General features: G+C 42.4%; 1 protein-coding gene across 3 annotated transcripts in view; it reads right to left on the reverse strand.

Annotated features, from left to right (window-relative positions):
• Nucleotides 1-17,674, reverse strand: part of LOC134338239 (glutamate receptor ionotropic, kainate 3-like) — a 563,480-nt gene that overhangs the window by 276,431 nt on the left and 269,375 nt on the right. For 2 of the 3 annotated variants that reach the window (XM_063033942.1, XM_063033943.1), the window contains one exon: nucleotides 9,007-9,210. In XM_063033942.1, coding sequence (XP_062890012.1) covers nucleotides 9,007-9,210 — 204 coding nt within the window. Of the gene's footprint in view, nucleotides 1-8,719; nucleotides 8,899-9,006; nucleotides 9,211-17,674 lie in introns of those variants that run through there. The other variant, XM_063033944.1, reaches the window with a different exon arrangement.

Genomic DNA, 17,674 nt, shown 5'->3' on the forward strand with positions numbered 1-17,674 from the left:
GAAATGGGAGGAAGGTGGAGCACCCGGAGGAACCCAGTGGGCATGGAGAGAGTGTACTGTCTCCTTACAGACAGAGGCAGGAATCGAACCTTGGTCACTGGCTCCGTAATAGCGCTACGCTACCGCGCCACGTTTAATCAATCCTAAGGTCCATCTCAGATGGTGGAGTAGATTGTCTGAAGCAATTAAGCTTTGGCGTTTGGATCCTGAGGCACAACTGCCTGGACAACTCTGACAGACCACTGCTGTCAAATGTCATCAAGCCGATTTTGAGCGTTTCTAACGATCAAGGACATTTTAAACCTGCTTAAATAGAAGTATTTTTTAAAAACAAAATTATTAATCTACTTAAAACACACTGCTAGAAATTAATTAAAATGATATGATTAAGCAAAATTTAAAAAAGACATTTTCATGTTATAATATAAAATCTAAGGTGTTGCTCCTCCACCATCCATCAAAAGTGGAACTTCCTTGTGGCCCAATATTTTAATTCCCATTCCCATTCCAACATGTTGGTCCATGTGCCACATTAAGACCACCCTCAGGGTGGAGGAGCAATACCTTATGTTCCATGTGGGTAGCCTCCAACCTGATGGCATGAATATTGATTTCTCCTTCTGGGGAAAAAAAAATTCCCTCCCCCTTTCCCTGTTCTTCTATTCTCTTTACCTCATCTCAGCTGCCTATCACCTCCTCCCGGGTCCCTTCCTCCTTCTCCTTCTCCTGTGGTCCACTTTCCTCTCCTATCAGATCCCTTCCCCCCCAGCCCTTTGCCGTTCCTACCCACCTGGCTTCACCTATCACCATCTAGCTATCCTCCTTCCTCTCCCCCCACCTTTTAATTCAGGCATCTCCCCCTCTCCCTTTCCAATCTTGAGGAAGGGTCCCGGCCTGAAGGCTCGACTGCTTGTCCATAGATGGCTGCCTGACCTGCTGAGTTCCTATAGCACTCTGTGTGTGTTGCTCTGGATTTCCAGCATCTGCAGATTTTCTCGAGTTTATGCTTTTCATTTTCCACCAGGAACTATGGTCTTTATCACCCTGACATGTAACTGTGGACATCTGTGCTTTACCTCTGGGCTTGGCACTTGTTGTGTTCCACAGGCCCGAAAGTCAGACGTGAGCTGAACTGCAGGCAACTGTTAACTGGCAATTCTCTACATTCCAGACTGAATGAAGTGAAGCTCAGATTAATGTGTCCAAGTGGTGTCCTTTAAGAGGTGTCAGAAAAGGGAAGCTCAAGCTTATATGTCCCTTCGTGTCAGAAACAGACTGCCATGATATTACACTTCCACTTATCACATCAGCAACCTATGAAAAAGAGTCCCACATGGCGTTAAATTAAAAACAGATTCACCTGTGGGATTTGTGCCTACCAAGAAACTGAGACATGCTGGGGCAACACAAATGGACAGCCAAACAACAAACAGTTTTACATTGTGCTCTCTAAATGCCCTATTTGCTTCCGAAAACAATTCTGTGTACTTTGTGGAATCTGAAACCACAATGTTTCAGGTGGAAGACGCGTTATCATAATTGCAGAAGGGAGAAAGCAGAGGTGGTGGAACAAAGTGAATGTCTATAATAGGTTGAACTAATAGATAGTCACTGAATGCATAGTTGCCTGTATAATCTGTTGCTTATTATGTGAAGTCTAGCTAAAGTCACATAGTTTGGCCTACTGCTGAGCTTTTCCCAGCATTTTCTGTTTTTGTAACAGAGCTGTTTATTTCTCTGTAATGTTATAGATTAAAATTTGGTTGCCTGGCAGTTTGATCATATAGGGTTATTTTCTTCATCATTTTGTGCATTAGTATTGATTTTTTTCCAGAAAGGAACTGGAATATGATGGTTTCTGACATGAAATTTAACAAACCAGTTCTGCTCGTGAAGTGGACTCTCGCTGGTGGATAAGCAGAAAATGGTGCCATTCCCTGTGTAAGAAAAATTTAGTGAATGTCATTCCAAAGGATTGTATGTGGGCATACTCTAACAATAAGGTCATTACAGTCCCTATCCCAAAGTGATGTAAAAACTTCCCTCTCCCTAAGCAGATCACACCAGTGTTGAAATCTATTTCAAAGAGGTTTCCTTTAATTTATTTCCAAATCTGTTTACCTAAGGCCCATTGCAATGCCATTTTCTATGACATTAACTTTCATAACCCATTCCCAGAAATACAACCCTTGCCCCTTTACAACACCTTTGAATCTTTTGACCCCAAGCCCTTGATCTCATGACTGGCCTGGGCTTGCATCCCTTAACTTCAGCCATCCAGCCCACAGTCTGTCAAACCCTCTATTTGTTGATGCCTGGGCCCTGAACTCTCAATCTTTAGGACCCAATTTCCCAAAGCCAATACCCAAGCACTGATCGCCCTGGGCAGCAAAGTTGCATAAATCAGGAAGCTCTTCATTGACTACAGCTCAGCATTCAATACCATCATCCTCTCAAAACTAATCTATAAGCTTCAAGACCTTGGCCTCCATTCCTCAATTTCCTCACTTGTAGACCCCAGTCAGTTTGGATTGGCAACAATATCTCCTCCGTGATCTCCATCGGCACAGGTGCACCATAAAGCTGTGTGCTCAATCCCCCTGCTCTACTCGCTCTACACTCACGACTGTGTGGCTAAGCACAGCTTCAGGGCTGTGTGTCAGACATGGCTATAAGCAGCACTGGAGCCCCACAGAGGTCTGCATTGGCTCTCTTCCTGTTTCTGTATACCCCAGACTTCAGATACAACACTGAGTCATGTCACCCCCAGAAATTCTTGGATGTTCAGTCATAGCTGGGTGTATAAAGGAGGAGAGGGGATGAATACAGGGCCGTGGTGAGGGTCAAATGATGCCAACTGAATTATCTGCAGCTCAATATTAGTAAGACAAAGGAGATGGTGATGGACTTTAGGAAGACTAAGCCTGCATTGCTCCCTGTTATTATTGATGGTGAGGACATGGATGTGATGAGACGCTACAATACCCGGGGGTGCACCTGGATGACAGACTTGAGTGGAGCACCAACACTGAGGCTGTGTACAAGAAGGGCCAGAGTCCTCACTGCTTCCTGAGCAGACTAAGGTCCATTGGAGTATATAGGCCTCTCCTTTATATGTTCTACCACTCTGTTGTTGCCAGTACAATCTTCTCTGTCGTGGTGTGCTGGGGCAACGGCATCAACAAGGGTGATGCCAACAGGTTCAATAAACCAATTAGAAAGGCTGGCTCTGTTATAAGAGTCAAACGGGACACATTGGAGGCTCTGGTAGAACAAAGGACCCTAAAGAATATCCTGGAAATTCTGGACAATGTTTCTCATTCTCTGCATGCCACCTTGACTGAACAAAGGAGCACTTTTAGTAACAGGCCGTGATAACTGTGCTGCTCCAAGGAGAGGTACATGAGGTCATTCTTACCATTGGCCATAATGAGACAACCTACATCCGGGGAAGGATGACCCTCTCCTGTTAGACAGTTTGAGGTAACTTATTTTTTATTCTTTCCTAATTATCTGATAATATTTGTATATCTGTGCACTTGTAATGCTACTGTGACACTGTAATTTCCTTTCGGAGCAATAAAGTATCTATCTATATACCTTTAACTCAGCACCTAACTCCCTATGCAGAGCCTTGACATTGGTCTTACCCATGTCATTGTTAACTAGATGGACCACGACATCTGGCTGTTAACACTCCCACTTAAGAATGGCAAGGACCTGATCTGAGGTATCCTGGACCCTGGCATCCGGGAGGCAACATACTATCTGGGAATCTTGTTCTTGCCCACAGTACCTCTTGTCTGTTCCCCTAACTAATGAATCCCCTGTCACCACAGTGTGCCTCTTCTCCCCGTTCCCTTCTGAGTCACAGAGACAGAATCAGTGCCAGAGACCCGACCACTGCGACTTTCCTCTGTTAGGTCAGAAGGCCCCCCCCGCCCCGCCCCCCCCCCAGGGGATGACCACAGGGGTACTCTGCACTGGTCCCTTAACCCATTTCCCCTTCCTGACTGTCACCCAGTTTCCTGTGTTCTATATAGAGTAACTACCTCTATACATGTCCTATCTATCACCCCTTCAACTTCCCGAGTGATCTGGAGTTCATCCGGTTCCAGCTCTAACTCCTTAACGCAGCTTGTTAGAAGCTGCAGTGCGATGCACTTCTCGCAGTTGTAGTGGTCAGGGACACTGGAGGTCTCCCTGCCTTCCCGCATCCTGCACGAGGAGCATTGCGCTATCCTGCCTGGCTGAGCAAATATAAATAAAAGAAGGAAACGACTTGAGCTTTTCTTTCCTATGCTTGCTCTGAGTGAAGCCTCTCTTCGCTGAAGCCTTGAAGAGCTAGGGCCTTAAAACCACTGCTCTGATTCTGTCCACTCAGACGATGGCCACTGCGCTTGCCCCTGCCTTCCTTTAATTTGCTCTTACTAATTAATCCCAAATACTGATTGGGGACTAGTCAAAGCTCCATTGAGGTCTCATGGAAATGAATAGAGATGCTGGAAGTCTGACTTAATCATCTTGGTTCCAATAATCTTACAATGCAAGGTTGACACGTTAGTGTAATGGTAAGAGTAACACTATTACAGTGCCAACTGTAATACTGGGGCTTGATTCCCACTACTGTTTGTAAGGAGTTTTCATGTTCCCCCTGTGCCTGCATGGGTTTATTCCAGTTTACTACCACACTCCAAAGACATATGGATTACGGTTAGTGAGTTGTGGGCATGCGACTTTGGCACAAAAAGTGTGACAATACTTGCAGGCTGCCTGGCACAATTCTCGATGATTTTATTTGATGGAAATGGTGCATTTCACTGTATGTTTCAATGTACATTTGAGAAATAAAGCTGATCTTTAATATCTTTAATCTTTATTGCGTTGCACCTTGCCACTGAAGCCAAGGTACTGGCTGCGTCTTCAAGAGGATCACAGCTTTCTCATTGGGCTTAGAGGCTTGCATGCCGCAATGACCCAGAGAACTATGTCAGCTGGAGTCAGGGCTTTATGATTTGGCTCTTGGCAGGGTCACCCATGCCAAACAGGTCAAAGGGTAGAGGCTAGACTAAGAGTGATCCAACAGTCCTCTAGCTTTGGGGGTTTAGCTCAAGGCTAACAACTCTTAGCTCTGTAACAAAATTGTTATAGAAACAGCAATGAAGAATCCTTCTACATCTGAGTGCAACGGTATTCCTGAGTCTCCACCCAGGACTTACGTGACTGACTGGCATCATCTGCACCATTTTCTGAGGGTTAAGTCAATCCTCCACTGACTTCAGTGGAGGAACAATTTATTGAGGGGTAACTGTTATTGTAACTGCTGTCATTCCTTGTCAAGAAGGATTCCGGAAGGGAATTGAGAATCTCGAGTGTATGCCACAGGAACAAACAGAAACCCTGCATAAATGTTTAAAAACAACCCACCCATCTGCTTCATTGGCATCTCCTGCCCTGTCTGTGGAAAAACCTGTGGATCCCACTTTACCCTCAGCACTCACCTCAGAACCTCCAGAACCAGAGTAGAAGCAAGTCAGTGTGAGTCTGGAGGGACTGTTTGTGAAGAAGGAGAAGATGATGAACAGGAAATTGCATATTTGTGGGACAGAAGCCAGTCATTTCAATCCCAACTATACAACTGTACAACTGTCCAGTTTAATATCCTATGCCACAGAAACAAAAACAATCTGGCATTGACTATTAGCTCTGAATGATTTTCAAAGATTACACCGGACAACAAAGATTTTGCTTTCTGAACACTGTTAGGTGTATTCTATGGATTTTGGGCTGCTGATGATGAAAATCACCATGAAATTCCCTTCCACACACATCAAAGTTGCTGGTGAACGCAGCAGGCCAGGCAGTTTCTATGGGAAGAGATACAGTTGACGTTTCGGGCCAAGACCCTTCGTCAGGTCTAACTGAAGGAAGAGCTAGTAAGAGATTTGAAAGTGGGAGGGGGAGGGGGAGATCCAAAAGGATAGGAGAAGACAGGAGGGGGAGGGATGGAGCCAAGAGCTGGACAGGTGATTGGCAAAAGGGATATGAGAGGATCATGGGAAAGAGGCCCAGGGAGAAAGAAAAGGGGGAGGGGAGAGAAAAACCCAGAGGATGGGCAAGAGGTATAGTGAGAGGGACAGAGGGAGAAAAAGGCGAGAGAGAAAAAGAATGTGTGTATATAAATAAATAACGGATGGGGTACGAGGGGGAGGTGGGGCATTAGCGGAAGTTTGAGAAGTCAATGTTCATGCCATCAGGTTGGAGGCTACCCAGATGGAATATAAGGTGTTGTACCTCCAACCTGAGTGTGGCTTCATCTTTACAGTAGAGGAGGCCGTGGATAGACATATCAGAATGGGACATGGAATTAAAACGTGTGGCCACTGGGAGATCCTGCTTTCTCTGGCTTATCACACACCATTTTTTTAAAAAATCACCAATGCTGTTATTTCAATTCGTAATTCAAGTCAATTAAAATTTTGCTCACAATGTAAGCTGTAAGGTTTTCTATCTTGTCCAGGCATGCCTGGGTATGCTCAGGTAGAGTGGCTGCTGCACGGCAGGACTGGTTTCAGTCTGGAATGGAAAACAACACTGCCACCATTACAGATTTCCAACCCCTCACGTTGAGTGAGCCTCATCTGATAACTCAGTATAAGTAAAATTATCTGGTCAGAGACTTGGATTTGTTAAAGGCAAAAGCAGAATTACTGGGCTCAAAACTGCAAGGATGGAATCTGCTGTCACCAGCACAAAAAATTCTGTGAACGATTTTGATACTTGAGACAGATGTTTCCCAGAATAACTGATGCCAAGATAAAGGAAGTTATTTTTGTTGGTCCACATATCAAACAGGTCATCAATGACAGGCAATTGGAAGGACTTCTGGTGGAACTGAAGAAAAACACATGAAAGGCATTCAAGGATGGTGTTTTAAATTTTGTTGACAATTACTGCTCACCAAACTATGCATCAAGCATACAAAACTATGAAGTGAAACATGTCACTAAAGATTCATTTCTCTGCACTCCCATTTCAACATTTTCCCTGCAAATCTTGGTGCTGTCAGTGACGAGCATGGTGAGAGGTTTCACCGGGACATAGCGGTCATGGAGAAACAGTATCAGGGCAAATGGAGTCCATCAATGCTGGCTGATTGTTGTTGGTCACTTAAGCAAGAAGCCTCAGACACTGAGTACAAATGAAAATCATCAACAGAACATCTTCAGCAGTTGAACTAATGCAAAGCGTAAGCACTGTTGTGCAATTAAATGTGTTATATTCAATAAAAGTTAATACCTTGTTTCCCCAAATTCCTGCTTGTTACAAGCGGTCTGAAATTATATTTGTGTTCAGCTTCAAGTGATCTATCATAAACAAAAGAAATTTCTGAGGAAGCAACACTTCCAAAAAAAATTGTTGACCAGTGTTATTGATCCTTTTCTAAACATTGATTCCTGGTTTTATCTAACCAAGGAGTAATTTTGACTCCAATGGACTAGAATTTGTGGTCAGCAGTGCACACTCTACTAACACTCACCACTGACTGACTTCGGAAAAAACATTTGACCTCTGCCTAAGTGTTTAGACAGCTGCAATGTGCAGAGAGGAGTCTGACTAGTGAGCTGGAGACAGCCAGTGTTGCTTTCGCCACCCTACTCCACTCCACTCTGGTGCTGAATAGCAGAAGTATAGTCTGTTCCATTAACCTTATTGGAACATGTTTAAAATGTTTCTTTTTTGTTATTTCATAAAACATAAACAGAATTAAGTCCATAGACCATAGACATAGGAGCAGAATTAGGCTATTCGGCCCATCAAGTCTGCTCTGCCATTCGATCGTGGTTGATGTATTATCCCTCTTAACCCCCTGATTAATCAAGAACCTATCAACCTCCGCTTTAAATATACCCAATCTTTTGACTTCCACATTCTTCTGTGGCAATTAATTCCATCAATGTCACCACCCTGAAGCTAAAAAAATTCCTCCTAATCTCTGTTCTAAATGGCCATCCTTGTATTCTGAGGCAGTGCCCTCTGCACCTAGACTCTCCCACTACTGGAAACGTCTTCTCAAAGTCCACTCTATCTAGGCCTTTCAATATTCATTGAGACCTTCCCCTACTCTTATACACTCCCCTGAGTACAGCACTAGAGACACCAAATGTTATCCTTTCATTCCTGGGACTTCATGACCTTGCTCTGGATCCTCTCCAATGCCAGTACAACCTTTCTTAGATAAGGGGCCCAAAACTGCTCACAATATTCCAAGTGCAGTCTGCTCAATGCCTAAAAAAACCTAAAACAATGAAAAATATTCAAGCAATTTAATGATACTTAATAAGCATGCAGTCCCCTGTAGCTGTTGGAGACACAAAGAGGCTGCAGCTGCTGAGAAATGGAGCAAAACCAAACTGCTGGAGGATCTTGTGGGTCATGCAGCATCTGTGGAGCGAAAGGGACTATTAATGTTTGGGCTGTGATCATGCGTTAGGTCATTATGCAGGGTCACAATCTGAAATGTTGACCATTCCTTCACCTTGCACACATTATACTCACCCCATTGAGTTCCTCCAGTTGTTTGTTGTAGTCTTTTGTAGCTTTTCCCCACTTTTCAAATGAGTGAAACTGCACTCCTTGTACTTGACCCAATCAAGCAGAAGATATTCACACAAAGTTTTTTCATCACAATTTCATTGATACTTCTATTGAATAAATTTCCACAAATTCCAGGCACAAGGTCCTGTGATTAATCCTGATGCATTTTAAATATTAAAATTCATTAGCATTTATGTAACTTTGTATTCATTCCCAGCTCCATTATGAATCAAGCAGAAATCTCACAAGCTCATTTATCGAAGGGTGGTTATTTCTGAGGTTTCTTCAATAGATTGTATCCTGCCAGTTAACATACAAGTGAAGGTGAGAAATAATGTATCAGAAATGCCTTCAAATTTACTGCTAGAAAGCCCTTAGGTGCAGATTCAAAATGCTTGAGCTACTCACATGGTCAATGAGATCTTTCACCATGCCATTCCACTGCCCCTTCTCATCTGGAGTTCCATATTTTCCATCTTGTGTCAGCTGAATATCATAAACAAAGCCCAGGATATTGGATAATTCCTTCAGCAGATCAATGCAGTATCCTTCAAACCGGTCATTACCAGAGAGTGGTTTGTCAGACTTCTTAAACATGACATATGGTTCCTCCTGTGAACAAGTCAAATTAGTAACAGTTAATTGTCAAGGTCATTCTCAGTACTGAAAACATTCAGTCTGGATACATGCCCTGCCTAGGTGAATGACAATAATGAATTGCTAAGACTGAGTATAAGAGCTTTATTAAGTTCTAAAATTAGCTTGAAGCCAATTAGATAGTAGTTTCCTCTCTTTTAAGTGTCTCATGCACATTATGTGTGCCAAGCCTCATTTAATCAGATTTGCAAACACTCTGGGTGAAGTTCAAATGTTGCTGTGGAGTTTCGTGCTTTAAGTGGCCTTGCTGGCAGAACAGAGCTTCGGTACCTCACTGCCATTCAAAGTCTAGTAGTCTTTTTGAGATATATCCTATTCTGATTATGTCATTCATAAAAGGATAATTTGCAGAAAAGGGAAAGTGGTCTTCCATTTGTAAAACATCCATCGGATATAACTTTAGTTTGCCAAAATGGCATCAACTAATTTAAACACACATTTCCTTTCATTGTCCCCAGGTCATCTTCAAGGAGCTGTGCCTCAGAAAGGTGACCTCCACTACCCAGGACATGTCCTCTTCACAGTGCTACCATCAGGAAGGAGGCACAGAAGCCTGAAGGTACACACTCAGCGATTCAGGAACAGCTTCTTCCCCTCTGCCATCTGATTTCTGAATAGACATTGAACTTATGAACACCACCTCACTACTTTTTCTTAAATTTCCTATTTTTTCCACTACTTATTTAAATTTAACTATTTAATATACATTTACTTCCTGTAGTTCACTTCCTTTTTCTCTCTATTATCATGTATTGCATTGCAGTCTGCTACAAAGTTAACAAGTTTCACGACATGTGCTGGTGATATTAAACCTGATTCTGGTTCTGGTCATTGAAGTAATCAGCTCGTTACTTTTTGAGGTGAATAGGCAGCATCCTTAACAAAAAGTGCTGCATAGGCTTGATCCTGGCATCGCTCAGCAGCTGGTGCTTGTGAAACAAGCTGTCTGCTGATGAATGGGGAGATAGTGTGTTGTTTTCAGGAAACAATTTAATGGGATCCTCTGGGATGCTCTTAAACACTGTTCCCACAAACATCAGAAACAAATGATACTGATGAAATGTTTCACAAATAAGTCAATAGATTAAGGATACATGGTCCATGGAAGACTGCTGATTTCACCTGCCTATTTACATTTACAAGAAGACAAAAGGGTACCAGGTCATCTGGCCCCTCAAGTTTGTCCTGTCATTCAATACAACTTAGTTCTCCTTCAATTATTTGATCTTTCACAGAAGTATCTACTTCCAACTGAAGTACTTCTACTGCATCTTCCTTCAACTGAGGTATTTCTAATTTATCTCCTGCCAAAAGAAGTATTTCTCTGCACTAGTGTGTGCTGCTGAGGTACATCATTCTCTCTCTACTGCTTGTTATACTGCTGGTGTTTCCGGCAGCAATGAAGGTCCTTCATCTCTGGTGCTTTTTGGGCCTTCCTTCCTTGTGTCAGTAGCTCAGTTTTCACTACTATCAGTCGTACAAATTCCAGGTGGAGACTCAATAAAACCTTTGCAGTCTGCTGAAGGAGGATTCTTCATTGCTATTTCCGTGACAATTTCATTTCATCAGTCACAGTTGTTAGCCCCGAGCTGAACCATCAAACCTGGAGAAACAGTAGACCACTATTAGTCTGGCCTCAACCTTTGACCTGTTTGGTATGGCTCACTCTACCAAAAGCCAAAGGATCCAGCCAACATAGCTTTCTGGGTCATTGAGGTATGCAAGCTTCCAAACCCTACAACAAGGCTGTGGTCCTCTTCGAGGTACAACATTTTAGCACAAAGAATTCCAGTGATTCATATCCTCTGCAAAAATAATTTTCTATATACCTCAGTTTAAAGGACAGTTTTTTTTACTTTGAAACTATGTCCCCTCATTTGAGACTTCACCATTAATGAAAACACTTCAACATCTATTCTGTTATGTCCCTTCAAATATATCTCATTAACATCACCCGTGTTCTTCTAAGCTCCAAAGAACACAGACTCAACCTGTTTCGCCTCTCTTGATGTAACAATACTCCCATCTCTAGTGAATCTCCTCTGGATTGCTTCCAATTCTACCATATCTTCCCTTTGGAAAGGGGACCAAATAGTGCATAGCATTCAAGGTGTGGATTCACTGGTCCTCTGTAAAATTGTAATGAAATTCCCGATTTCTAAGCTCCAATCCTTTGCAATAAAGGCCAATGTAACATTTGGTCTTTTAACTACTTGCTACAGCAGCTTATTAGTTAATTAAGTGCCTTCTGAAGATCTTTAGCAAATAGCAAAATAAACAGAATTTCTGATTCTTTGCTGACGTACCTTTATTTGATGGGTTTATTTCCAACAATGACTAGACAGCCTACAGAGAAGAAGTCAACACCTTGACACAGTGGTGCCAAGAAAACAACTTCTTTTTCAATGTCGGAAAAACGAAGGAGTTGATCATGGATTACAGGAGGAACGGAGACGGGCTAACCTCCATTGACATCAATGGGACTGTAGTTGAGAGGGTGAGTAGTTTCAAGTTCCTCGGTATACACATCACTGAGGACCTCACCCAGGCTGTACCTACTGGCTGTGTGTTGAAAAAAGCACAACAGTGCCTCTTTCACCTCAGCCAGCCAAAGAAGTTCGGCATGAGTCCCCAAATCCTTAGGAATTTCTACAGGGGCACCATTGAAAGCATCCTGACTGGCTAAGTCATCGTTGGTACAGGAACTGCACTGCCCTCAATCACAAGGCACTGCAGAGAGTGGTGCGGACAGCCCAGCACAACTGTGGATGTGAACTTTCCGGCAAACAGTACCGTAGCAGCAAGGCCAAGACTAACAGGCTCCGGGACAGCTTCTTGCACCAGGCCATCAGATTTATCAATACCCATTGATCTGATTGCATATCTGACTGTACATTGTATCTGACAGTACGCACATGTATGCAAAACAATTATGTATACAATCATAATGTCTGGGCAATATCCTCCCACATTTCCCCTCTTTATTGCTTGTACATTGTGACGGAGATGCAACATAAAGAATTTTGCTCCCTTGGACGTAAGAAATAAAGTAAATACAAATACTTGAGGTTGAGCTTTTCCAGTATCCTGATAACTTCCCTTTCTCTCTATGAATACTTATAACAGGCCAGGCCAAGCCTTCAACTATTTGAAGAGAGAGAGTTTATAGTGGCTATTCATGGAGTTCATTTCCTTTCTGAGTGTAAGGTCATATTTCAAAAGCATAGCTCTGTCACAGACAATAAAATCTGCAGCCTCCACTTTAACAGTCAGTTTTGTTCTCCCTACTCCTCTGGACTGAGTAAACAGGACTCCAGCTCTCCTCTCCTTTATTGTCTAGTAAATTCAAATTGGTAAATTGGTTTATTGTTGTCACATCACTGAGATATTGCAGAAAAAACGTTGGAAAATAACAACCGAGAGCAGAAAAGTGTGTTACAGTTACAGGGTAAGAGCAGTGCAGGCAGATAATAAGGTGTAAGGCCATAACAAGGTAAATTGTAAGGTCACGAGTCCATCTTATCATACAAGAGGTCTGTTGAATAGTCTTATAAGAACATGATAGAAGCTGTACTTGAGCCTGGAGGTACACGTTTCAATTGTTTGAATTTTTTGCCCGATGGGAGAGGGGAGAAGAGAGAATATTCAGGGTGGGTAGGGTTTTTGATTATGCTGGCTGTTTTACTGAGGGAGCAAGAAGTGTAGACGGATTCCATGGAGGGGAGGCTGGTTTCTGTGACATGCTGAGTTGTAGCTTCACATCAGCTGCTTGATACAATTATTAGTATTGTAAAGTCACAATTTCAGTAATTACAGCTGGGCACCCTAAACTTCAATAAGATTTCAGGGATGAAGCCAGTTTAAGGGAATAACACATTTACAATTGGATACACTTTAGGTGAGGAAATAAAACCTTAGAAACTACCCAGCACTTGAACCCCGTCGTCACCAACCTAACCACATCATGTACAAACAGGCAACTCCCACATATCAGTGTTCCTGAACATTTCTTAGAGCTTAAGGACTCTCTATTCTATATTATAATGATTACCTCTGTAGGTCTTGGAATAATTAAAAGCCACTTGTCAGAAGAACACAAGAACATCAGAAAATAGGAACAGCAGTAGTCCCCCAAGCCTCTCAAGCCTTGCCCATCATTTAATATGATCATGGCTGTACTTCCCTGACCTTAATTTGTCTTTAGTAGTTCCATTTCACCCTCAATTCAACAATCTCTCAAATATTTACCTATTACCACCATTAATTTATCTTAATGATATGGCCTCCACCACCTTCAGGGGCAAAGAATTCCAAAGATTCACCACCTTTCTCAGAGAAGGAATTTCCAAAAACTTCTTTTTTAAGTGACCAGTCCTGTATTTTGCAGCTAGGTCTTCTTGATCATGAATCTCCCACATTTCAACATCTACCCTGTCAAGTCTACATAGAAATTTGAAATAAGGTCACCACTGTTGCTCTGATCTGCATACCTCTCTCCCTCTTTTTTTCCCCCAAAGTTTGTATGTTCCTATAGTATTTTGTTTTTGCACACTGTGGACACTGTGGAATATGACTCTTGGCTACTTTCTAGAATTATCTTCCTTGCTCTACAGCTGCCTACACAGCCACTTAGCCACATTAATGCAGATAGGGTTAAACATTTCACCTGCGGATATTGAGGCACCCATCAATGTAATGGATTGTACTCCACAGAGATGTGGAATCAAATGGCAATATTTATCTATCTAAGGTGCATGAATAAAGAAGGAGAATTCTTAATAATATTTCTGTGAACTCTAAAGTTCATCAAGGAAATTCCAAAGTATGCATGTCTTATCTAATTATTTTATTCCTTACAAATGGAACCCATAACAACAACCCAATGGCTACAACAAACAGGAACTACCATATTTTAATCATTTACTATAATTATTTTTCTCCAGTACCTATATTTTTTATGCTAGGCTCAGCCCATTTGAAAAAACTACAACAGTTAGAATATATCCATCATTATTTTTATTTAAGCAATTATGTTTATGGGCAATGTATTAAAAGATTAAAAGAGTTTTACATTATGGTAAGATAGTAAGGTTGGAGGTGATTCCTTCCATTGAGAGGATAATAATAGAATAGCAGATTAGACATCATTTCAGATTTAATCCAGAGGACAGCATAAATTTCTTCACACAGAATGTTATGAGGCTATGGAAATGACTTTCAAATTTAATCATTCAAGATGAAATAATGATAACTAAATAATGAGTTGTGTATGCAGATGCAAAAACTGAATGTTGAAATAGGATGTACAGAGATTCAAAGGTTTGATACAAATCATTAAGCTGCTTTATTCCATAGTGTGGTGAACATTCAGAACAATAGTTCTGATTAGATTCAATCAGTGCAAATAGGCTCCCATGCAAAGATGCAAAGAAGCACCTCACCTTGCTAACCGAGATCAAAGTCAAACATGAAAGTCTTGCATTGGAATCCGAAACCTATGAATATAAAGATCTTTAAGGGAAGATGATTTTATAAAACTTTCACAATTTAGCTTTGTTTGGAAAACAACCAGAAATGTCAGGTCAGACTGCATCTACGGTGAGGAATTAGCAGTAGACATTTCAAGCTGAGGTGCTTCATAAACTACTTCCTCTCCATAGATGTTTCCTGACCTGATAAGTTCCTTCAACACTTTGCGAGTATTTCCAGCATCAGTACAATCTCTAATGTTTATGGAAGTGTCATGTGCAGTTTTATCAGAGGAGGTCACCCCAGGGTCTTTTTGGATGTAATGGCTGAGAGAGTTGAGTGCGTGGACACTGGTAGGAGAAAGCTGCCAGAACAATTAGGAACTCTGAGCCAGAATGGTGAGGAAAGACTGTTCCTTTATGCAAAGATTCAGACAGGACTTCACAGTTGTTAAAGAGAAATCAGTTGCTTTAAAGTCTGAGACACGAAATAGAAAGTCAAGGGCGAATTGCTAGTTAACTCCCAGCCAACAGTATCAACGGGTAGGAAACTGCAAACAACACATCTGTCATTTTCTAATAAATGAGTTTCATTTGATTCTCTGTGGCTGGTATGGGGCTGCCGAGGGTGCTGTTCTCAGGTTGGGTGAGAGCAGTATTTTGTTACCCATATGTTCAGAGAAAATGAGAGTGCAGGCTCACTGTCCATCAGTTTTGAGTAAGCTCAAACATTTCTGAAAGGGGTAACATGACCGGCTTTAGTCTTCAATAACACTTAAGGAGATCATATGATTTAGCTCATAAACATTTAAGACATTATGTTATGTTATTTAATCCAGCATTTTACTTTTGTAATCGATTCAAGGAAACAGATTTAAAGTAAGTAAGAAAGAATGTTTTGGTGCAGAGAGCTGTTAATCCGGATTTCGCTGCCTACAGGCACGTCAGGAGCAGAGTGGACCAAGGTTTTCAAGGTTCGCCCATTCATTCCCTCTTAGGGAGACAGAGAAAGAACAATGATGGGAAAATAAGATGTACAAAAATTCATCTGCAATTCTTTTACAAAGATGGGAAACCATTTTTGAGTGCCCTAGAATGAGTTGGCATAGATTATGATTATGAGGACACGCAGTCCTCTTTTATTGTCATTTAGTAATGCATGCATTAAGAAATGATAAAATGTTTTTCCAGAATGATATCACGAAAAACACATGACAAACCGACTTAAAAACTGACAAAAACCACATAATTATAACATATAGTTACAACAGTGCAAAGCAATACCGTAATTTGATAAGAACAGACCATGGCACAGTAAAAGTCTCAAAGTCTCTCGAAAGTCCCATCATCTCACGCAGATGGTAAACCTCCAGCACCGCCAACTTGCCGGTGCAGCATCCAACCACAGTCCGACTCCGAGTCCGTCCGAAAAACTCCGAGCCCCCGACCACCTATTCGACACCGAGCACCGAGCACTATCTCTGCCGAGCGCTTCGACCCCGGCCCTGGCAACAGGTGATACGCAAAGCCGACGATTTGGGGCCTTTGTCTCCGGAGATTCTCGATCGCACAGTAGCAGCGGCAGCGAAGCAGGCATTTCAGAAGTTACTCCAGATGTTCCTCTGCGCTTCTCACGGCTGCCTCCATCAAATCCGGATTGTGCACGGCCCCCTAGTTACACATACGATATCATTCGGAACGGCCGCGCGCGCTGCGTCACGCCGCCATCTTCTCCTCCCTCCTCTGTGCAGATTCAGTGCATAATCCACGATTCTATCTTTGAATTCAATTCATCAGAGCCAGTTTTATTTTTTTAAACCAAGTTGGCCCAGTGGTGCAGGGAGTATAGCCATTGTCTCACAGCTTCACAGACCGGGGTTCAGTTTTGACCTTGGCTGCTTTCTGTGTGAGATCTGCTTGGCCTCCCTGTGACCACATGGGTTTCCTCATGGTGATCCGGTTTCCCCACACGTCACAAAGAAGAGGAGGTGGATGAAAGAAATTTAAAAGGAATTTGAGTACGTATGTGGGTGGAAGGGTTCTGGAGAGCTTTGGTCCAGGTGCAGGCCAATGGGACTCGGCAGCATTACAGTTTGGCATGGACTAAAAGGGCCAAACGAAGTTTCTATGCTACAACTCTAAGAGCCGGTTGGTAAATTAATTGGCCAGCCACTGTGAACTGCCCCTACTGTGTAGATGAATGGTAGAATCTGGGGACAGTTAATGAGAAACTGAGGAGAATAAAATTACATGATTTACGCCAAACAACGTGTGTTGGTAGCTGATGGTTGGTGTGGACTCAGTGTGAAGTAGGGCCTAACTATATCTTTTTCTTTTATTGAGATACAGCACGGAAAAGGCCCTTCCAGCCCTTCGAGCTGTTCCGCCCAGCAATTCCCCCAATTTAACCCTAGCCTAATCACGGAACAATTTACAATGACCAATTAACCTACCAACTAGTACGTCTTTGGACTGTGGGAGGAAACTGGAGCAGCCAAAGGAAACTCATGCAGTCGCGGGCAGAATGTGCAAATTCCTTACAGGCAGTGGCGGGAATCGAACCAGGATCACCTGTACTGTAAACGTTGTGCTTACCACTACACTGCATACCATACCAGGATTCTATGACTATATTTAATGATTCTATCACCAAACAATGATTCAATGAAAGCAGCAAGCCTGCCTTTGCTAATTTAAACTTGTTAATGTCTGTTACCTGAAGCTGTCCTTGAGGGTCGCTCTTTAAAGGTCACTGAGCTGCCCTCGTCCTTCCTTTGTATTTGAAGGATCATTGACTTCCGTGGCAGTGAAGCCCATGTAAGGATAAAGTAAAAGTGATAGCCACTGCCTAGCTTATCAGGGCCAGAGTTGCTGGAGGAGACTTGGAGGCAACTCAATGTGGCACAGCCAAGGTGAGGTGAAGCCAAGGAAAGATCTAAGAGCCAAACCAA

Source organism: Mobula hypostoma, chromosome 26, assembly GCF_963921235.1.
Source record: "Mobula hypostoma chromosome 26, sMobHyp1.1, whole genome shotgun sequence".
In the NCBI taxonomy this organism is placed as follows: domain Eukaryota; kingdom Metazoa; phylum Chordata; class Chondrichthyes; order Myliobatiformes; family Myliobatidae; genus Mobula; species Mobula hypostoma.